General features: G+C 33.3%; 1 protein-coding gene across 8 annotated transcripts in view; it reads right to left on the reverse strand.

The window, feature by feature from the left end:
* Nucleotides 1-238: 238 nt before the first annotated feature.
* ERBIN (erbb2 interacting protein) overlaps nt 239-23,378 on the reverse strand; it is a 124,787-nt gene continuing 101,647 nt past the window's right edge. For 2 of the 8 annotated variants that reach the window (XM_032404315.1, XM_032404313.1), the window contains 9 exons: nt 21,304-21,418; nt 18,924-19,107; nt 15,136-16,681; nt 11,069-11,212; nt 8,522-8,641; nt 5,721-5,930; nt 4,544-4,636; nt 3,993-4,067; nt 239-3,194 (listed from right to left, as the gene is read on the reverse strand). In XM_032404315.1, the coding sequence (XP_032260206.1) occupies nt 3,087-3,194; nt 3,993-4,067; nt 4,544-4,636; nt 5,721-5,930; nt 8,522-8,641; nt 11,069-11,212; nt 15,136-16,681; nt 18,924-19,107; nt 21,304-21,418 (2,595 nt within the window). In that variant the 3' untranslated portion in view covers nt 239-3,086. The remainder of the gene's footprint in view (nt 3,195-3,992; nt 4,068-4,543; nt 4,637-5,720; nt 5,931-8,521; nt 8,642-11,068; nt 11,213-15,135; nt 16,682-18,923; nt 19,108-21,303; nt 21,419-23,378) is intronic. The other 6 variants (XM_032404319.1, XM_032404320.1, XM_032404316.1 and 3 more) reach the window with 5 other exon arrangements.

A 23,378-nucleotide genomic window follows, 5' to 3' on the forward strand; every position in this document is an offset into this window, starting at 1 on the left:
TGGAGTGTTTTACAAATGCTAATAAAAATATTACATAGCTGCTAATGGGATTTCCTTTTAAGCACAAGTTAATACTTAAAAGTTTAGTTCTGTTTATGCCAATGTAAGTATTTAAAGAATTTTTTAGGGGCTCCTGGTTGGCTCCGTCAGAGGAGCATGGAACTCTTGATCTTGGGACTATAAGTTTGAGCCCCACGTTGGGTGTAGAGATTACTTAAAAATACTTAAAAAATTTTTTTTTCAAGTATATACACAACTTCAAGTCCAAAGAGTTCAGAAAAATACATAATATGTAAGAAATTTTAGAATTTTACGGATTTAGATACTGATTCCCTCATGAATCAGCATGTCAGTTTATGTGAAGAATTCTGTACAGAATAAATTATTCTGAACATATAATTTTTAACAGTTTAAAATTTTAGGGTGGTCAATTTTAAACACTATCACTAAAAATGAGAGAGTTTTGGTTGTGATGGTTTGCTACATAATATTTAAATAATGTCAGTTATGGGTATGGGCCTTGACTACAAATTACTCAACAGTATGTAAACTAAAAATGTCTTCTTCGTTCCCTCAGAAGATTTAATCTTCTATTCAAATTTTGAAACCTTATCATTACCAACCAAAACAAAAATTCTAACAAAGAGTTCTTACTTCATTTTAATTTTCCAATATTTTAGAAGAAAATTATGGCTATTTAAGTGCAAAACTGTTTTGCTATTAATTTTTTGTTATATAATCTATCACATTACTCTTCCTTGGTAACTAACTTTCTTACTCAACTATATGTGTTATAAGAACATTAAAAAAATTTTTTTTAACTAGAGAATAAAACACTAGTGCATGTAATACTTGCTGCACTTGTAATATATCAATATAATATGCAGACAATTAACTTAAGGTTAGATCACTAATCAACCGTTTTTTGTGGCTATTTTCCTTTTCCAAAATTATCTGTGTATCTGATGCAAGATAAAGTAGTTGAAAATGTCACAATTATATCTATTTTATGTATTCCTTATTAAAAGTAGAATGTGACTGAAAAATTGACTGAAATAAAAAAAGGATGTGCCAAAATTAGTATTTTAAAATAAACTATGAATAAAGGGAACACCGAGGCTTGTCTTAAGAAGCTGTTTGTCATTGTTTTTTTTTTAGAGATTACAACACACATACAGTAAATGAATTTTATCAAAATACAGCACATTTCTTCTACTATATCCATAAAAATCAATTCCTATGTAAATAGTACTGAAAAACAACTAAAATGAGTTAAAATTTACAAAGAGTTGTTAAAGGGTTTCAATCAATATTATTAAAACTATACAGTACAATAACCAAATGATAACATCTTGAAAGAAGTGCAATATTTGAGTTCACATCTTTTGAAAATTACTGCCTATTTACTCTGACTAGCAAGAAAGGAACGAGTTCAACTCCTTTTGCAAAAATAATGTAAATTGCTGTTTTTGCTAGTCCTATAAAAGTCTTAATTAAAACAAGGTTGAAGAACAAAGCATAACAGATTAAAAATTCCAAAATTATATTTCTTAGTAATTAAAAATGAATTGCAATAACTGAATATTGCTCTAAAGAAAGGCTCCAGACTAGCCTCGACTAAAAACAGTTATTGGTCTTCTGTGGCACTTTTTTCTGGTCCAAATAACCATGCATTAATTCTTACCACTGCATGTTACTCAAATTTTATTGAATTACAAAGACAGAACAGAAACAAAATTAATGGTTTGGATGAACAAATTAATAAACATCTATGAAATATTTGTTACACTAACGAGGAACAAAGGCAGCTGGTGGTAAAACACTATTCTATTACACTGATACACTTAGAAACCCTTTAAAGACTCTGAAGTGTCGAGTTCACATTTAATGTTACCTGTAGGAACAGCCCTTTATTTGAATACCTTGACACACTGGTAGGCCTCAAGGACCCATCCCTTTGCTCTACAACTCTCCACAGCAATTCTCTATCACTGTGCCAATTTCACAAACTTGCTTTGGTTTCCTAGCTCCATGCGTACTATATTTCCTTTTACTTTACCAAGGCAATGTGAGACCAAACAAAATCAAGAGGCTTTCCTAAATCTGCTTACACTTTGTGTTACAGCAACACAATCTTTTAAAACTGGCCATTTTAGTTTCATTTGCTGCTTAAAATAAAAATTATAAATTAAGATTAAAATGGAATACTAATTATAAAACAGATTGCAAGGACCACCATTTGCAAAAAATCAAGAGATTTCCATATCACAAAAAAATGCATGGACATGCATCTACAGAAGAGTTAAAAATTTCCTGTGACTAAAAAATTAAAAATTGAATCACCAGTAGCAAATGTACTGTCAATGGCTATGACAAGAACAGATCCTGTAGAGCTCATAAAATGCAATTATCGTCTTTTTTATTTCTTTAAAAAGACATTACATTTTTATTGCATTATTTTATTAATGAAAACATTTAACAGCTATTTTTTCAATCTTTGCTTCCAGATTTTTATAGGAATTAACTGTTTTAATCTGGCCTTGGAAAGTGAACCCACCAGCACCACCTTCACCTACTCACTCTTCAATTCAATATGCACATAGCAAAAACCAACACTTCAAATCTCTTGCCCACATTAAAAAAAAGTAGTTTCAGCAGAAAAACATTAATACGAGTTGAATAAAAATAAGGGCACAAAAGCTATGAGACAGAAAGCTCTGCCATCTGTCTCTGGGCTACAATCAAGGCTAACTAGAGCCTTGCACAGAGTTCAGTCATGTGTATGAAATCCAAAAATAAACCTACAATCTATACAAAAACAACATATGTTTGTTTTTGCAGCCTTGATTGCTATGTTTAAAAACCTAACAAGAACTTTTATATGGTATGAATTCAACAGTCTCCCCTATATACTGTACAGTGGTTCTTTCCCTCTAACCACAAGTTCCATTATTTCATTAATGTACAAATTTGAACATAATTTTTTGAGTTCATCTTTACATATAAAAATAGTCAAAATATTAATTTCCCCTGCAAATATCTTCCAATAAATCTTGCTGCCTTCCCCCTTTTTTTGTCCACAATTCTTAAGAGGAAACCTCTCGTACAATGATGAGTTCTACTGTGTTCTGGAAAGTTTTTAGCAAGGACACTGCTTGTCCATGTTCAATATTGATAAAACTGTAGCCATTAGCCTAGAAGAAAGAAGAAAAATGTCTTTAAGAAAAACATTTCATAATAATTTATTTGCATCTGTACATTTAAATTTCTGCTGATAGTGCACAAACCTGGCAGAAAGTAAGAATCATTCTGGCAATTTAAAACATCATGTAGATTCCTGGGCCTTACCCCACATCTATGAAATTAAAATCTCTGAAGGTGGGACCCAGGAACCTGTACCTTGTCTACGTTTTCAGATGATTCTTATGTAGCAACCCAATGTTAGAAAGCACCTGGCTAAGACACAGTGCCAGGCATGGTGTTACGTGTATGTGCTAACGTGTAAATGAGGGCACCAACATGCAAGGATAGCAGAGGGCAAGGCTTACTCTTCCTATTGCCTTGGGCCAGCAGATAAACACTACATTTCTTATAATTTAGGCTTAACATTTACTGAGGTTTTACTATATACCAAACATAGTTCTAAGTGCTTCACGTGAATTAAATTCTTTAATTCTTGTAACAAATAGATTCTTTCACCATCTTATTTTAAAGAAGTTAACATTCCTCAACTTAAACAAAATGCTAAGATATATCTAACATGTATTCAAAAATATCCATGATTTTCCAAGGTTTTAGGAAGAAATATCATAAACTATGAAAATACTAAGAGAGTGGCCTATAAGAAATGCCACTATTTTCATCCACAAATATTTAATGATAAACTTCACAAAATGATTATTTTCAAAATTTGGCATTTAATTTCTTGATGAGAAAGCAGATCTTATAAAATGAAAAATTAAGAAAATAATAAAAAGATGTATCTTAGTTACCTGAATAATTTTATCACCTGGTTGTAATAATTTTGATGCTGGTCCTTCAGGCTGTACCCTTGTTACAAATATACCCTTTAGTAACAACAAAAAAGATAAACACTTAATGGAAAACAGTATGCATCAATGACAGAGTAACAAAGAACAATTTTTCTTTGACAGTATGTAAATATTTGAATCATAGTACAAGTTTTCTCCCTGTTTTCTCTGAATATTGTTACAACCCCTTGTTATTTTTGGTGCTGGTAATTCTGACTTGAGTATAGAAACTTCTCTTAAAGTACAGATGGGCAGAAATGTAGTAACAAATTTAAAAATCACTTCACAGTGTGATGAACATTTAAAACTGGGGGTTTAATTTGTTTTCCTCAAACAATTAATTTGAAGTGATCACATTTCAAAACAAAAAGCTGAACAATACAGAGAGAAATAAAAAAGATGGTATCTGTCTAGATTTATATAAGTATCTGTTAGATTTTTACTTATGTACAGGAGGCATTAAGTAGTGAATAAATCTTATGGGTATCTCAAGGACAAATAGACAAACTCACATCGTCTTCAGGTCTGAATGGATTTCCTCTGCCCCCAACACCTCCTGATATGCTAAATCCAAGTTCTGGATCCTTTTCAACTCTCACTCGAATCTGAATTAATACGAAAATAAACTATTACTAACATCTCAGAAAAACCTACAACACAGTATTTAACTATTGGTAAAATATATAAAGATTCATCTAAGATAAATATTCGGGCAGATGAAGGGAAATTATAACATGGAATATCATGTTAATAAGTTAGTGAGTTAAAGGCACAGCTGGGATTATAAAGCATAGCTCCTAAATTAATCTCCTGTTATTTTACAAGAATAGGCAACCGATTACTATTGATCTTTTTTTTTTTTAGATATCATGGATTTTAATGATATTGAGCACACACAGTTATTATCAGCTTATTATCAGTTTCCATTTGTAAAACATCTAAATTACATAGTATCTCCGTTTATTGGGTGTTTCCTAAGATATTTAAAAATCCCTGGGTGGTTGTTGGATATCAACTCCTCATTTCTTGAACCTGTTTATATGCTTGCAAGACACTGGGACTGATGATCAATTGATAATATTTTTTATAACCACACTACAAAAAAAGATCAAGAACTAAACTTGTTACAAAATACTCCCTTTCCCCAGAGACTAAACCAAAACGAATAAGGCACATGTTCTCTGCCTAAGTTTCTAACAATATTAGTTTATCAATAAGCTATCAAAATATGTAAATGAATGATTAGTTACTTTTTAAGTACTTTGTAAGATTTAATTCTCAAAGTAGTTTGGAGACTCTAGTCAAATTTCAAACTCTCAGTGTCAAATAACAATAGTAAACCATAACATGCCAGTCAAGTTTCATGGTCTACTATTCATATTCCTGAAGAAGGTCTAATTACTGGAATATCATCGAATGGTTTTGTATAAACAACCACCTTAGGGAAAAAAAAAAAAATCACCTCCGAAACACTGAATCCTATGTCAACTAATCAGAACACAGGGGATCACACAGTCAAGTTAACCATTAAGTTTGACATCCTATAAACTTAACATGAAACCAAACCTTTCAACAAATTGGTAAAAACTATGTTAAAATTCTACATGGATTTCTTGCTAATAGTTAAATAACCTATAAAGGACATTAAGAGCTTGGTTTCGTACTTCAGATATTCTTGATGATTCTTACCTCTTGCCTTGCCGGCTCATGGCCTTGTCTAGGAGGACAATGGGGCTGTGTGTATGGAGGCTGGTGGGTCACCTTCAGCATCAAGTAATCAATTAGTTGTTCTCTAGAGGGATGCCTCGCCACGGAAGCCTGAGGAAGGGGCTGATGGATTTGACTATAATGTGCCTGAGGCCTGAGGGGCTGGCCCATCTGTCCATTAATCAAAGGCATCTAAGAAAAACACGAAGTGTCTTAAAATGACCAACAATAATGTCTCATTACAAATATCTGGATTTTCTTCTTGGAGCATTACAAAAGCACTAGAGTTTAACATTCTAAATCACACAATATCAAGCCACTTATACTATTTTTTCTAATTTTACAGTTTTAAAAGAAAAAAGCTATTAATTCTAAACTTGCCTAAATGCTTGCAGATAGATTCTCACTCTTTAAAGGTTTCAAATGAAAGGAAATCCTATCTACATTTAAAATTATCTGCTTTTCTGTTCAATATGCATGGACCTATCTTTCTTACAGTAACCAAATGTTAAAATGGTGATTATGTCAAAATTTTAAAATTTAAGCCCATTAAAAGGGTAGAAGATGTATTTGTTCATGTTTTCTTCTGAACAAAAGTTACAATTTCTGTGTCCTAATCTGACTGTATTTTCTACTTTTCTTTCTTTCTTTCCAGAATTAAAAAGTCAAGGCATCTATACAATAGAAAACTTATTCCTCGTGTGTGTGTAGCAGTTAGCAACTTTTAAACTCCTTAAATGTTAGTTCCATAAAACAGTAACCACAAAAATTAAACCTTGACATTCTATTTTACTTTTCGCAAGTTACACAAAAAATCTGAGATAATTATTTTGTTGTTAAAAATCTATCCTTGTTTGGGCGCCTGGGTGGCTCAGTTGGTTGGGCAACTGCCTTCGGCTCAGTTCATGATCCTGGAGTCCCGGGATCGAGTCCCGCATCGGGCTCCCTGCTCAGTAGGGAGTCTGCTTCTCCCTCTGACGCTCCCCCCCTCATGTGCTCTCTCTCTCCTCTCATCCTCTCTCAAATAAATAAATAAATAAATAAATAAATAAAAAGATCTATCCTTGTTTTAATGCTTCTCATCGTTTAGACTGAATCTGAATTTTAGACTTAAAATCACCTTTGTGCAAATGCAGCTAATAATCTGTTATGTTAGTATGATGAAACTATCTGAAAAATAAGTTTACATTTGTATTATAAGTATGTGCATATAGAGAGACTGCTGTATAGAAGGAGAAATACTTTTCAGCTATTCAATCATTTAAAACTTCATTATTGATTATTAATAAAGAGGTAATCTTATTCACAAGTGAATTATAGAAAAACTGTGAGAGAAATATTGAGCCCCATTCTCCTAAAATTATCCCAAAGTAGAAAAGTTTGGGAAAAGATTATGGTAATTGTTTCAGAACTACATTCTTGTTACATGAACCTTGCTGAAAGAAACAAAGAAGTCTGGCTTTGGTGAAGATTTTTATTTTAAAAAAAGTTATCTTTTTTACTGTGTTATACTTCAGAACTTGGTTAATTCTGAACTTTGGGAACTTAAAGTTTCCAACAGGTGTTTTCTAACAGGGCACAAAGATGTTATCACTCTATGACAAACCTTACATTGGTTGGAGAAAAAGCGAATGAGGTACTCCACTATCCCTATATCTTTTTTTAAAAAAATTGTGGTTGTTTACTACTTGAATTTTGTAGATTTGAAGTCATTAATCTGCCAGGAGCCTTTAAGTGGTTGTGTTGTCACTTTATTACTTATGCACAACTCTGTGGACTGCACTCGCTTTCTCCAAGCTTGTATCATTTATTCCTATGTGCAGATTCAATACCTTTCTCCTGGGGAAAATTTTCCAAACAGTAATTACTTCTGACCCATGCTAAGACTGCCTGATACCTAGATTCTTAGTTGTGCCTGACATTTTACATCAGTGTTAAACATACCCATAGAATATATTAAGCTATCATTAGCAGATGGATCAGGAGAATACAAGTATGAAACAACCCAATAACCTAAACTACAAAAACGGATATTAAAAAGAAAAAGAAACCGAATAACATAGCTCAATTAAAAGAAAAAAAGGGATAAAATAAATAGTTATGTATGAACTTATGTTATATGGCTGGGTTCCTACTCTCAAGAACAGTGTAGAAGTTTTTATAGAATACATTAAGTATGCTTCAAAATTGTATCTGGTTATACTAGGAATATGGAATTGGAGTTAGTTGAAAGAACAGCTGAGAGAATATTAAAGAAAAGAATTATCTATCTGGTATTGGTGACAGAAAAGTAAACTCTCTAAGTGATGCTTTAGTTACAAAAGTAGTAAGAATACAATCATCATCTATTCTACCACATACAGAAGTCTTTCAAGGTTATTTCTAATTACATTTAAAGTATTTTAAAATGCCTTTAATAACAGTAAAAACATCCTCAAATGAAGAATTTAAGACAGGTTCATCTTTAATTCTCCAAAAGATTTACTATCAGGATGCTAAAAAGCCTCTGATTCAAACAATACAATAAGTAGATGATAGTAGAGAAATCCAAAAATAACAATAAAATCATTTTCTACGGTGGAAAAAAATCATTGACTAAACTAAGAAATAATAGAGTAAAAATCTATTTCATAATTCCCAATTAGTTTTTTAACAATCTTTTCTAATCAAGAAGGAAAAGTCCTCAAAAAATTATTTTCGGTGTTAAAGCATATGTTATTTCCAGTTCAAAAGCTGTAAAACAAGTTCAAAGAGATGTCTTCATTTATTTCCTGAACACCTACTTTCATCAAGCTGTCTGGAGGAACATCTTTGTGACTAAGTGTAGCTGACGAGTAGTTCGGCTGTCCTGAAATGAATATATCATCTTGACAAGGATCTCCTGGACAGGATGTCTGGGGATGCTTCAAATGAGGGGAAAATAAAAAGTAAACAAATAATGCTCTTTCAGATGTGAAACCAAAATGATGATGACACTTGAAAGGAGATTGGAAAAAATATTACTAGGTAGTGGAAAGATGAAGAACCAGTCAAACATCATGATCGTAACTGCCATCAACATTAGTACCTTTATGATTGACATTAAACTTGTTGTGGTAATCATTTCACTATGTGTGTGTGTCAAATTATTATGATGTACACTTTGGACTAACACCATGTGATATCTCAATAAAACAGGAAAAAATATTAGTACCTTTAATATACACTTCATAATGTTTTTAGTTTTATTTACAGTAATACCTAGCTTTTAACACTGTGAACAATTTAGTTATTAATGAACTAAGTTAAAAGTCCCAAATTTTAAGAGCAACTAAAATTTACTCCTGTTGAGTACTACAAAAAAGTTTTTTGTTTTTTGTTTTTGTAAAAAAAAAAAAAATAACTGCTATTAACAGCACAGTGCCGCCCGGGATTTTCTTATTAATGATGGGCAGTACCAATAAATACACAACCTTATAAAATTCAGTTTAGCTTAATTCTATCATACTAGTATTGGACAGCTCAGTATTTTTTAAAACCAATGGTCTGGTTTTAAATTTGCTTTTAAAATTAACTAGAGTTCATATTTTTGTATGTCAATAATATCCTTATAGTCTACTTCATTGATAGCTTTTTTTTTTTTTTATAATATGCTAGGAAGCAAGATGCCCATACTTTTCATTTTAATTTAGTTCTAAACACACTTAGCTACATTTTTGAAAACTAAAGGGACTGTGATAAATAGCACTATTGTTACTTTCAAAATAATATGTGGCTAGCAACACAGCTATGTATACTACATCATTTTGAAAAATAATCTGAAATCTACTTCATTATGATATGCCACAAGATACACATAAGTCTAAGGGCTTGTGATTTAACCTTAGAAACTTTATTTTCAACAGAGCTATCATGTGCAGTTAGTTGCTGGTTTGAAGCACTGATTAGCATTTTTAGATTTGGTTTGATCTGATTTTATGAATTTATGCAATGAGTATTTTGCCTTCCTTCCCCATTTTTGAGATGTGCTTTTGGAACACATAGTAATCAACTTAGGTCATAGTTTGAAGTTTAAATTCAAGTCTGAATGTATAACTATTTAGTCTTTAAAAGAACAAGAACAAGTATGTTATGAATGAAAAAGCAAAATGCAACAAACTCAAAGGCTCTGAGTTTAAGAATAATAAGCAAAAAATATTACTGTTTAAGAATTTGGAAAGACAATCATTCCAGATGACAATAGAGATTATTCCTAAGTTAATAAAAGCCCCTGGTCTTCACTCTGTGGTTTCAGTTGGAATGAGTACCAGAAATGCAGGGCTTAATAGCTATCACTCTTCTCTTCCCATTTCAGTGATAAATTACAAAACAATTGCTATGACTCTAACATAGAAACAGAGGGCAGAGCAAGAAAGGTGAGGTCCAGCCACAGCAAAGTGAATCCAGGAGACCACTCTTGTCCTAGAACACAACAATGCAAAGCCAACAGTGTATTAAAAAGGGGGTGGTGATGAGGACCCTTAGGAAAAGGCAAGGATCCAGAAGTAAGCAGAGTCAATATGGAAATAAAACTATGGGGAGGAGACAAAATAATGTTGTAAGAGAAGAAGTATCTTTTCAGAATGGAAGGGAAGGGGGAGAAATAAATATTTATTTAGCGCCATGCTAACACCTTAAGTTGTTATGAAGAGAAAAATCTTAAAATAGAGCCATACCAGAGTTGTTCTGTTCTTTCTCCTTCTCTGCCATTCTTACCGCCTACCCTTAACTTTCATTAAGAGAATAAACCTTCCTTCTTCATTATTAATGACTATGCTAAAACATGTATAAGAAAGGATTTGGGTTTTGCCTTTTCATTGGTACTTATTACAATTTCTCCAGCCTTACTCATATTCAGTGAATTGTGATTAAACTTACTTCCAGGTAGTGCTTCTCATTTGCCAATTCTCAATCAGTAAACTAAAAATTATTCTTCCCCACAACACTTCTGTGTACTATGTATAGCATAGGCTTAAAACCTTGAGTTATGGAGACTAGCTAATTTTATTAAGAGAAAACACCACAAAGCATAATAATTTTTAAAAAACCACTCAGTTATTTCAATTGCTCATCCCTATTTACATAAACAAGAATATACTACATCCTTAGCTTATAACCAAAGAAACTTAAGAGATAAATACTAAATCAACTTTGCAGGGAGTTTTAGAACTAAGCTATGGAAGAACTAGAAGGTAATCAAGATATCTAACCCACCATAAAAACTTATTTTCTAGAAATGTGAAAACATTAAAATGTGGTTTTTTTTTTCTTCTTCTGTGTACTGAAAGTACTGGTCTACTGCAGGTACTCACTCGAAAAATGTGCCCACCAGAACCTCTTCCGTCTGCAACACTCAAGGCAAGGCTGCCTTGGCTGCCATGCAGATCCCTAGAGCTGCCATAGTGAAAGTTGCTTACAGCAGTAAAATTGGAATTAAAGGACCTTGACAGCATGCTCTGAATAAAGAGGGGATAGATTTAACAGAGATTAGTGTAGCATGCAAAATTCACAAGACATGTTATGTACAAAGACGTATTTATAAGTAACCCCAATACCACTCAGGAATATCATGCATCAAATTTTCAGTGCCACTGCAAGAGATTGGCACTATTTACCATATATTTGCATGACAACATACACATATACACATAAAGTACATGTAAATCCAACCATTCACATGTTTAAACACTAAAGAAGAAAGTACAAACATACAGTGGCTTTTATAATGCTATCATTTCCTTTACTCCTAATACATCTTACTAGAAGTTCGTCAGAAAAGGGGAACTGATGCCATCCCTAGATGTATGTGTACATATGTAGTTATATATGGAACACGAGCTACTTTCTCTATAAAGATAAATTTTACCGACAACCAGTTATTTCTAAGTCAAAATGGATTTCTAGAGTCTGCTTCATTTTATAGAAATCAATTCTATATTATTATTAAATAAACGGAGAGTTTAAACATACATACATACATAGCACAAAATAAATCTGCAAAACACACCTGGCTCTTGGCCACTGTAATTTCTAAAAAAAAATTACTTTCTACATTTAGAAACATGTCTTACATTAAAAAAAGTTAACATATACACAAAGTTTTAGGATATAACACTTAAAAGGCTCCCACTGCTCTACAGTTACCAGGGGGAAAAAGTTAGACAATGTACTTGTAAAAAAAATTCTCCCATTCAAATAGATAGATACTTAAGATTATATTTTAGGAGTTAGTAGTGGCATTTGCTGCTTAAACTTGAAGAACCACTGATGGAATGCTTACACTGATGAATCTCTTATCACTAATCCCAGAACTGCCTGAAAAATGTACCTCAATAAACACAATGCCTGATTTTTGTTGCTCCTGCTTACTAATTCCCAGAGCTGTTACGTGCTTTTCTTTTATGTGGATGCTTCTTGTCATGTCCCTGAATATTGAGGGTCTTATGGTCAAACTGGGAGCAACCACATTTTGAGCATGGCTTGTTATCAAGAAATATAGAAATGTCATAACAAGCATTTCTGTATTATTCCTAAGGAATATATATGCCTTCTCCAAATTATGAAGTTGATCTCTAATACCAAGAAATCTTAATGTGCCATTCCAGAATGAAAGGGATCTATAAAATTACAATGAATACTTTTAGTTTTTTTGTGGATTCCAAAGTAATGACTAAAGAAAAAGCTAAACTTAACAGGCCATGCCTATACTTTCCCAGACCATTTCACAAACAATTAGGATTTGGCAGAGACAATTCAGAGGTTCCATAAACATTTGATTATAATGTAAAAATAAAGAAACTATACACACAATCACACATAGACAGAAACATAAACAACACACACTGATGTGTTACACATAGTTTTAACATGTTCTTAACCTGAGTGGTCCAAATGATCCTTTTTAATTATATGTAGATCCTGGAACAAAGCTTTTTCTGTCATCTTTGAACATATAAAAAGTTTTTGTAAATATGTCACTGACTAAGAAGGCTAAAGCTCAGAACAGGCGCGGTTTTTAATTCAGGCCTGTGCAAAGACATCTATATAAAACTGCACACTGTCACAACACAACACATTTGTGCAGAGCTCAATTAAGGAATATGTCCTGGGCACTGCTGTTCATTACATGCTAAGAGTTGTATTGTAGCAACTGAATGTGGATATTATCATGTTATGTTAATGATATTCTAGTTGAGTGCTTCTTACCAGAATTGTTAGTTTAATTAAATAAGTCTTGAGAAGCAGGAGGTGAGATCTATTTATATGTTTGGGTTCCAGGTACAGTTTGTTGCAGGGAAGGGAAGGAGGGGTTATTAATAGAAGGTTTAAAAACCAAATAAGCTGCAAAAACTTACTATTTTTGTATTAATGCTAAGCAACTACGCTGGGCAAAGTAGCAACTTTTGATTTGGGGACTTACCTCTAGAAGTGGGTAAGGCATTGTGAAATATTTTCAAATGTCTACCAGGCCTTAAGAATTATGTTTGGGGGAGGAAAAGAATGAACTGCAGAGAAGCAAACAGATTTTCCATCACCTCCACCATTTTTAACCAATGCTTTCAAGTTTGGTATTCTAAATCATGTTGCTCTGTGTCCTCACAAGGCTTTTCTTAGTTTCACTGGCCTATTCCTCACCTCTCAATTACCAGTGGGCACAACTGGGAAACTATTGTCATGCACTCTTGAAGTAACTGAATGGCCGATTTCTAAATATATAAAGCAGAGAGGTACAATGAACAATGGGGTAGCTGCTACTTGCTTCCTATTTACTCAAGTCTAGGTACATCTCCATCAGACAGGAAAGTAATGGGAGAACAACCACCTGAGAGATGTCAACTACACAGAATATGATAACCAAACTCATCTCTTCATCCAAATCTGCTCTTCATTCTCTATGTTGGCATTCCCAACAACCAGTTACTCAAGGCACCACTCTAGCTTAATTCCTTTTCCTCAAAGACTTATTACAGGAATATTCTAATCACAAGTAAACTATCCTAGAGTCTGTTTTGAAACTGTCTCTTGAATTCTTGCCTTTGTCTCACTTCCATCAGTACATTTCTCATTTATTTTCTGGACCACTAGAGACCCTCGTAACTCAATCAACTTAAATACAGCCTCTTCCTCCTCAAAAACAAAACAAAACAAAACAAAACAAAACAAAAAACTATAGCCCTTTCTCGTTCTAGTTCCATAGTATCTCCAGGAGTTTATTTATAAAACAGCTATGGTACTCCTCTGCTTAAGAAATTTCCAAGTTCCTTAGAAAAAGCACACAAGCTCAAAGAGCCTCAACAATACGTATAGCTACAGCTGAGACAAAATGGATGAGAATGAGGTTGCCTAAGGCCATTAGATGCTCAGCTATTTAAAGGTGATAGTATTCAAAAGAGCTAACAATTATAGGCAGAGGTTCAATGTGAATTGATATATGGTACCAATCATATTTTAGGCATTCATTTTTGAAAAATCGGACCTAAGGAAGTATTTTAAATGACTAATTGAGGTTGTATACATTTAGCTGTTTTTAAAAATATATATTTAATGAACAAAGATAAGAAAATTCTTGGGTAAAACCCACTGAGAGACAGGAAGCTAAATCTTAAAAGAACGTGCTTTACACACTTGAGCCACAGAACCGAGACACTAATTTATCAGTTGTACATGATAATTTTTAAAAATTTTAACTCCTTTCAAAAAACTGACCTTTACACATTAAGTTATAAACTGAACGTGATCTTAAGTTGTTTTACCAATGATTTCCAAACTTCATTAGAGCCACAAACACCTGAGTTCAGGTAGGTCAGAAATGCAGTTCAGAAAGGTCAAGAGTAAATGCCATGCCAGAAGCCATCTGTGTCAGTGACAGTGTTAGTCTTATAACATTGACTGGGAAAAAAATCTTAGATAAAATATTTACATTGATGATATATTTCTTGTTATTCTGCTAATTATATAGTAAAACTGCTATTTTTGTACACATACTTACATAACCAATTAATTATTAGATGAGAGCAGGAGGTCAGAAAATGCTAAACAGAGGTACACATGTTTATGCATGTATTATTTACAGTATGTACGGCACAATCTAAAAAAAGATATACACATAAACATATGAAACGAACTTCAGCTCATTAGAAAACACTGGGGAGTAAGAGACAGAAAAGAAGCATATCCTACAATCTCAGTTGTTTTGAGTTTGGCTAAGTCTAAACTTGAACTCTGTTGTTAAGTACCAAGAAAAAACTCCTCAAATTTAAGTATATATTCAGTAATTCAGAGTATCTTGTTTCACCTTGTTTAAGAAACAAAGAATACCAAATATTTTTAAGAAAAATAAATTCACAGACAGGAAAATGAAAAATTCATATTTAATTACCTTTTCTAACTTTTTGGCCTCAATGTGTCGTAGTACTTGTTCTCGCCAATCATGAGGAACTTTACTTTTTCCTGGAGGATCTAATAAAGAATGCTCAGAACCAACCCTTGCATTTGGTCTCTTTGAAGGACTAGTCCGTGAATAATTAAAATCACTAACAGACATAGTTCTCTCTGGTATTTCACTAATGGAGGGTCGAGCACTCTGAGGCCTTGATGCATTTGGACCATCAATGCTGTATGTTCGTGCAGAAAGAGGTCTCTGTGATCCTGACATCAATGGAGTTCTTCCCACTGAATGTAACTCTCTGTAGGATAAATAATCTCCTTCAGGAATCTGGGCCCGCCTCGTGGGACCTGATTCACCAAGATTTACTGAAGCTGTAGAGGACACACTACTTTGTCGCTGAATCGTAGTTCGAGTTGCTCCAGGAATGAGTCGGTCATTTGGTGAGATGGCCCACATTTCCCCATGTCTTCCTGGGCCAGGTCTCTGATGTAAATGGTATCCAGTATTAGCTCGAACATTGTTATGGTTAGAGAAATTCATATTGGCAGAATGTTTCGCATAACTGTGACTTTCTGTGCTCTCGGATCTAGGAAGCCGCTGAGGAGGAAAACTGACATGATCTATTTGGGGATTCTGTTTGGCATGCCACAGAGTGTCCTTGACGGCAGCACTGCTACTGTACTGGATGTTATATTGTGGAGGACCATATATCTGAGGCGTAGATTGGGGGCCACTTACTGTAGGGCCTCTTATTATATTTGGCTCTTCAGGATTATGATTTGAATCAAACTTGAAAACTGCCTTTGTACCTGATATTAAATCAGAAGATGAAGAAGAACCAGTAAATACTTGCAATGGTTGATCATACAAAAGTGTAGCAGACTTGCTTCTGACAATATTTTTTCCATCAACAGTAGATGTTACTTTAATTGTTGCACTTGGCTGCTGTGGTCCATTATCACTAAGAATGTCATAGATTTTTAACCCTCCAGTCTCCATATTAGTTATACTATGAGATTTCACAACAGATCCAATTGGCCCACTTCTCTGAGGAGAGAGATCTTCAGTGCTTTTGGAAATACCCATATCAACAGAAGAATCAGTGTCATGTGGTTCAGTCCTCCTAGGAGACTGTGGAGTTTCCTCAGAATGTCCATTTACCTTATTTACACATTCTAGATTAGGATACTTATTTCCATTTTCCAAGGGCTCAGCTTCTCCTTTAGCATTAATGCTTAAAAAGTCCGTTCCAAGCACTATATCCTGTGTCTTTGATCTTTCCACTATCTCTGGTTGAAATGTATCATTAGTTACAAGTTTATTAAGATTCATATTGATATGGTCTAATTTGTGAGATTCATCAGATGTGGCTGTTGAGTCAACACCTTTCTCAATAAGAACCAATTGCTCTTCAATATTCAAATCATATTCAGGTAAGTTAAAATCTTTTTTATCATGAACCTGGAATTTTTCTTCCATTGAATGATTTAAAATATCTCCATTTTGTAAAAGACTGTTAAAATTTTCATCTTCTTGCCTAAAACAAAGATAATTTTATCATAAACATCATAAAGTTCAGTTTCTTAGTAATAAGAAACATTAATAACTAACTGGTTAATGTGTAGGTACACAAAGTTAAAAGAGCTGATGTGAGTCAAAGAGGAAAGTCATTTATTAGCAAGGAGTAATATTAAAATATTACTGTAATAAATAATATATTTATATTAAATGAAGACAGGTAAAACATTAATTAAAATTCATAGATAATCAAGGTTAATTTTCATCAATATCACCAATCACTTTGTCAGAATATAGTTTAACAGAGGTAAATAGTGAAGAAAAATGGACTTTTTTAAGCACCTTTTCATGAATGTGCTAAAAGATGAAATGATTGAAAGATGGACAGACACATGGAAAGCCAGTAACTTAAATAGTTGAGCAAAGAGCACAGAACATTTTTACAAATAATTCTGAAACCTTACATTATTTAAAGTCAGTCATTTTAACTAAGTAGTTATTATTAGATTCAAATATATAAGTAAAGAAATTGTAAAAAGCTAAGAATTAAACAATTACTCAAAGGTCTACAAAAAATGTAAAGAAAGTAGGTATACTAAAAAAAAAACTAGAACTCAACAAAAAGTCAATTTTATTGTATGGTGATTTAAAAAATAAAATAAACAATGCAGCACTGAAAAAAATCTGAAGATCAAAAGCAAAACTAAATTTAATCACTCTTCTAAGTTATTCCATTGTATTTGGCAAATATTTATAAATGTGCTATTTCAAAATTACAGAAAACATTTTACTTCTGCTTGGTGGAAATAAATAAACCTACTTATATTTCACACAAATATGAAAACATATTTGCACCCTCTTGTAAAATATTCAAGTATGTTTAACAAATATTCCTTAGTATTGATCTTCCCATTAGGTAACAGACTACATTCATTATTAGAAATACAACAAAGGGGGGCACCTGGGTGGCTCAGTCGGTTAAGCGGCTGTCTTCGGCTCAGGTCATGATCCCAGGGTCCTGGGATCAAGTCCCGCATCGGGCTCCCTGCTCAGCGGGGAGTCTGCTTCTCCCTCTCCCTCTGCCTACTGCTCTGCCTACTTGTGTTCTCTATCTTTGCCAAATAAATAAATAAAATCTTTAAAAAAAAAAGAAATACAACAAAGGTGTGGAATATCCCTTTGATAGCCTTTATTTCATTACACAAAAAACATGATTTATAAAATACTAAACTCCTCAACAAAATATCGGTAACATTTTATTATTCAAGAAATTAATCATTATCTTAACATCTAAGAGGTTATAAAAATTATTATATTACCACACTAGGTCTTAGCCTCAATTTCAAAGAACAGATATAAATAATTAATCATAATTACAAGTACATAATAGCTAAACTCATTTTGCGACATAAAATTCATCTTCCTTTTACAACAATATAAATCAATACAAACAAAATTTGACTTAACTGTGCCTGGAATTTAAGAACCATTTTACTCTAAAAAGTAGTCAACAATATCTGTACAGTAAGCTTTGGGTTCAGTAGTAACCCAAATCTAATAAGCACCTAGCTGATACAATAACATGAAGGTAAAACAACACATCTTATTTTGATAGCCAAGTATTTTGAAAGCCCAAATAACAGTTGTTTTAAGTTATTTTAAACTTCAGCTAATTTTAGCCTGTAGGAATTAAGTCTTGTTTAGAGAGTCTGACCTACAAATTTAAGTCTAATTCAAAGATACAGAAGTAGTTAAAAGTACTGAATGCCCTTTAATGGCAGCCTCCAATCATGAGTATCTAAAAAACACCCATTTCAACTTGAATTACTCCAAACAAGCTGTTTATGTTGTAATATCTAAAAATACTGTTACAATGTCCAACTTTTTAATGAAGAGAATTAGAATATTTTAAATCCTTTCTTTCCTAATTTTTTTTAGTTTTCTAGTTTTTTAGTGATTTTTTTTTTTTAGTAATCTCTAACCCCACGTGAGGCTCAAACCCATGACCTTGAAATCAAGAGTCACATGTTCTTCCAATTGAGCCACCCAGATGCTCCTTTTCTTCCCCACTTAAAAAAACTAATATAAATGCAAATGTAGCAAATCTAAATAAGTAGTAATAAAATGGGGAAGAAATCACATTACTACCTGAACTACTTCTATATTAATTTGTGAAATCTGCTTTGTTTTAGTCATACATATTTATTTGCCTTATTATCTCTATTGTACAAATAAATTATTCTGTTAAGATGTTCACAAACCTGATTTTGGAATTAATACCAATATGAGTTTGTTTCATTGGAGAGCAGAGTGAGGTATCTTGACTACTATCCGTATTAAGAGAAACTGAATCAGACATCCGAGATGGAGAAGAACAGTTGCTGTTATTCTGATTGCTATTGTGTGTAACTTCATCTGATAAAGAATCTGTATCCTTTGTATCATCTGAAACAAAAAAAACTTAAGCTGTTGATAAAGTCACTAAAGATTTGCGTTTAATACTTTGCAGTGATGACAAATGACATTTATGTTGTCCAGGTTCAATATATAAAGAATTCTATGGATTAGAAGATAAACAAAGGCACTTCTGAAAATGCAGTCCTAATACACACAAAGATTAAATAATTTAAAACTTGTGATACCTTTAAGTTTTTTGACAAATATGATCTATGTTAAGATTATCCAGAATTTGGTTTAGTTTTAACTACTGACAAGATTATATTATACAGTGTTTTTCTAAGGCCATCAATTAGTTTTAGTGAATATGGCTCTTCCACTCATTCACAATATTTTTTTCAGTAGGCTCTACACCCAACGTAGGGCTTGAACTCACAACAAAAAGATCAAGAGTCGCATGCTCTAACAATTGGGCCAGCCAGGTGCCCCCTCATTCATGACTTTAAAAAGCCACAATAATAAAGAATAAACAGTACAGTTCACAGCCTAGATTTGTACATTTATCTGGGGAAGAAATTATTTCATACAAGTATGGAGTTGTTTTCATCTATTCTGAAAATAAAAATGAGCAATACTGTCAATTAAAAAAAAAACAAATCAAGAAGTTTCAGAAGGTGAGCTCTCTGTTGCTATTTTTAAACCATTTCAAAGAATTGTATATGAAAAATGATCAATAGGGGCGCCTGGGTGGCTCAGTCGTTAAGCGTCTGTCTTAGGCTCAGGTCTTGATCCCAGGGTCCTGGGATCCAGCCCCGCATCAGGCTCCCTGCTCCGCGGGAAGCCTGCTTCTCCCTCTCCCACTCCCCCTGCTTGTGTTTCTTCTCTCGCTGTGTCTCTCTCTGTCAAATAAATAAATAAAATCTTAAAAAAAAAAAAAAAGATCAATATAGGAGATGGCTTTTGTTTTTTATATAAACAGAAATAGACAATATTCATACTCCATTATAGGTGGTACTATTAAAAAGTATTATTTTTTTAAAAAGTAATGATAAAACAATAACAACTTGGGGCACCTGGCTAGCTCAGTCGGTGGGGCATGTAACTCTTGATCTCAGGATCATGAGTTCAAGCCCCAAGCTGGGCAAAGAGCTTACTTAAAAACAAAATGAAAAAAGATAATAACTTAGTATCTTTACAACCCTGAAGACTGTATTTAATGCAATTCTACCCAAATCATAGAAACAGTATATATATAGACACAGTCATAGGAGATTATATGCATTAAAGATATTTTTTCTGTTCCAAATATCTTAGAAGCACAGTTCAAGTAGTCTGGATTGTTGACAATAATATAGTACATGGGGCTTTCTATATTCAACTTTAAGGTATTTGGGTGCTGGAGTCTTAATTTTTAAAATATTGTTAAGAAAGTTGGGTAGGTAAGTTCTTTCCTAGATATTATTCCTCCTCTTCTTCCACCTCCTTGTGACAGATAGTAACATGTAAAATATTTAGCATGGTAAGCAGCAACTAGTAAGTACACAAACAAATATCACTACCACTATTATTATGAAATCCAAACTATCTAAGAGCCACCTTGACATAAGTTTCATTAATGCCATAAAGGCAAAGACTGGATGGATATTTGGTAGAGATAATATAGACACGTTCAAGCACTAGGGGGGAGGAGTGAGGGAAGGATGAAAGGAAGGGATAGATATCCTTCAAGTTCCCTTTCATTTCTAAGAAGAGTCTGAGATTCTATTACATGAAAAAAAAATGGCTGGGGTGTGAGGATGGTTTAAAAAGAGTTCCAGGACAGACAAAATAACAACAAGCTAGATCTGAGTACATTGAATAATCTCGCACATTTGATACTCACAAATTCCTTCATTAGCCTCAATGTATGTCAAGTTAGGTTCAATTCATATGCATAACATTAAGTAGCTTAAGGATTACCCAGCAAATAAGCAGCAGACACAGAATCACAATGCAGGCTTGTCTGCCTATGAAGCCCACGCCCTTATACATAACCTTGCATGAGGGAAGAGAAAATACATAATAAGATTCTTCTTTAAAAACAAGAGGGTTAAGGAATAGACCTTTTAGAAAGGCATATTTTAAAAATTGTTTCGAAAGAGTGTTTTAAATAACATAATCACGTTTAATGAAATTTATTTCAAAAAAATTTATGAATTTGATAAATTCAGCCCATTTCTATTCCTAGTGCTTTCAACATCTAACCTTTTTTGTTATTACTAAGAGCTACCACTTTTGGCTGGTTAATGGAGCTTTCAATTAATGGTGGTCGCATCTCTGCCATTTTCATCTCTTCATCAGAAGAAAGTTCTTCAGATTCCTAATTTAAAGAAAAAAGAAAGTATTTAAATAAATTTTGGTTTCTTTAAATGAATAGATATTAAGTCATAAGAACTTCAAAGAGAAAGAATATTTAGAACATGGATGTAAAACCTTTTTACGGTAATAGTAACTAAAACTAGTATATGATTTAAGTTTTTCAAGATATGGCAATAAAACTATGGCAATTATTAACAATATGTCAAAGTGGCTATGGGATAATATTCCATGGTGGGCCTTAATTCAAGTGTATTAATGATTAATATGTGCCTGGTACTATGCCAAGTGCTAGAGAAACAAAAATGAATAAAACACAATCTCTGTCTTTGAAAAACTTAGTTTAGAGGTGTTCCAACCAAAAATCTCTTCCTAATTCTCATATTTATTCCCTCCAAGATTATCAAGTTGCAAGGAGTCAGGACTGAGGTGTTCTTCCATTAAAATGAGTTAATGGCAATTTTTGACCAATTTGAAGACAGAATTTTTTATTATTCTTCATGAATTTTTCTCTAATATTTGACAAAAGTCCCAGATTATCTGCCATTGAGTGCTATTAAGTGAAAGGGGGTAGTGAACAAAAGGACCTGGTAGCAAACAACTATTTATAGAACTATTTTAAACACTGCAAATATTGTATATAAAAAACAGAGCTTTTGCAGGTTAAATTATTATTCCTAATGATGAAAATAAGTAAATAATATAATGAAAATAAATAAAAAGTCTTAAACATTGTTCTGTTAGAACTACTGACTTCCAGTAACTCCTAAGTGACATAATACAGATATGGACCAGGGTCAGAAAACTATTTCAGTACGAAGGGCCTTCAGTCTGTTTCAACTACCCAACTCGGCCATTGTGGCACACAAGTAGCCACAGACAACATGTGAAAAAACGCCTGTGGCTGTGTGCCAGGAAAATTGAATTTCATCTAATTGTTCGCATGTCATGAAATAGTCTTCTTCCTTTGATTTGTATTCAATATTTAATAATGTAAAAGCTGTTCTTAGCTTGCAAGTCATATAATGACAGGCAGTGGGCCAGATACGGGCCACAGTTAGCCAAACCCTGTTCAGGACTGTACTATAATGGAAAGACACTTCTAATTAGGATAGGAAGAGAAAGTAAGGAGGGAAGGAAGAGAAGTGAGGGGTGAGGTAAGAGAGGAATGACATTCTGCACAGATGATATGGAAATAAGAGAAAGTATGCAGAGCATGTCAACTCCATGGAGCTGGAGCTCAGAGAACTGGCAGGAGACAGAAAAGTTAGACTGGATTGAAGAGGGAAAGGTTATGCTCTGAGTATGGACTCGAGTATGTGTTGGTCACTATTGGAAGTTGCCAAGCCAGGAACTCACATCAGATTATCTCTCAAAATGGTAACTCTGATATTAAGAATGTACGGGAAGAGAAAAAGACCAGCAGAAAGGGGATCTGGCTATCCTAACAGTCCTAAAGAAAAAAAAACATTTATCCTTAGGCAATGGCAGTGATGGCTGATAAAGAAAAAAAGAATCTGACAGAAATTTTGGAATGAACAGGACCTAATGACAGAATGTATGCGCAAAGAATGAGAGAACAGGAAAAGGAAGGGCAAATGTTCTGTCCTAATTGTGATACGTGCAGTACTTTCAAGTGCTGAGCAGACTTCCTCCTATACTACACCTGGCATCGGGGAGCTACGGGCTCCTACATTTCCTCCCACCTTTCTGTCTCCTGTGCTCAAGTCAACTAATGTTCCTGCAGCTAGCTCTTATTTTGTCCTTCCTCACTGTTTCCCTTTGGATTGCATTTTCTTCAAGTTTAATGTAGATAATTCTTCAATTTCTAATCTAGCTTTCATTTCTCTTCTGAGCTAAAGATACACATTTCCAATGACCTACTGAATATGTCTTATGTCTAACGGATGGTCCTGTTAAGTGTTCAAATTCCACATATTCAACAACAAACTAGTCCTTCAGAG

Source organism: Phoca vitulina, unplaced genomic scaffold (assembly GCF_004348235.1).
Source record: "Phoca vitulina isolate PV1807 unplaced genomic scaffold, GSC_HSeal_1.0 scaffold6, whole genome shotgun sequence".
In the NCBI taxonomy this organism is placed as follows: Eukaryota; Metazoa; Chordata; class Mammalia; order Carnivora; family Phocidae; genus Phoca; species Phoca vitulina.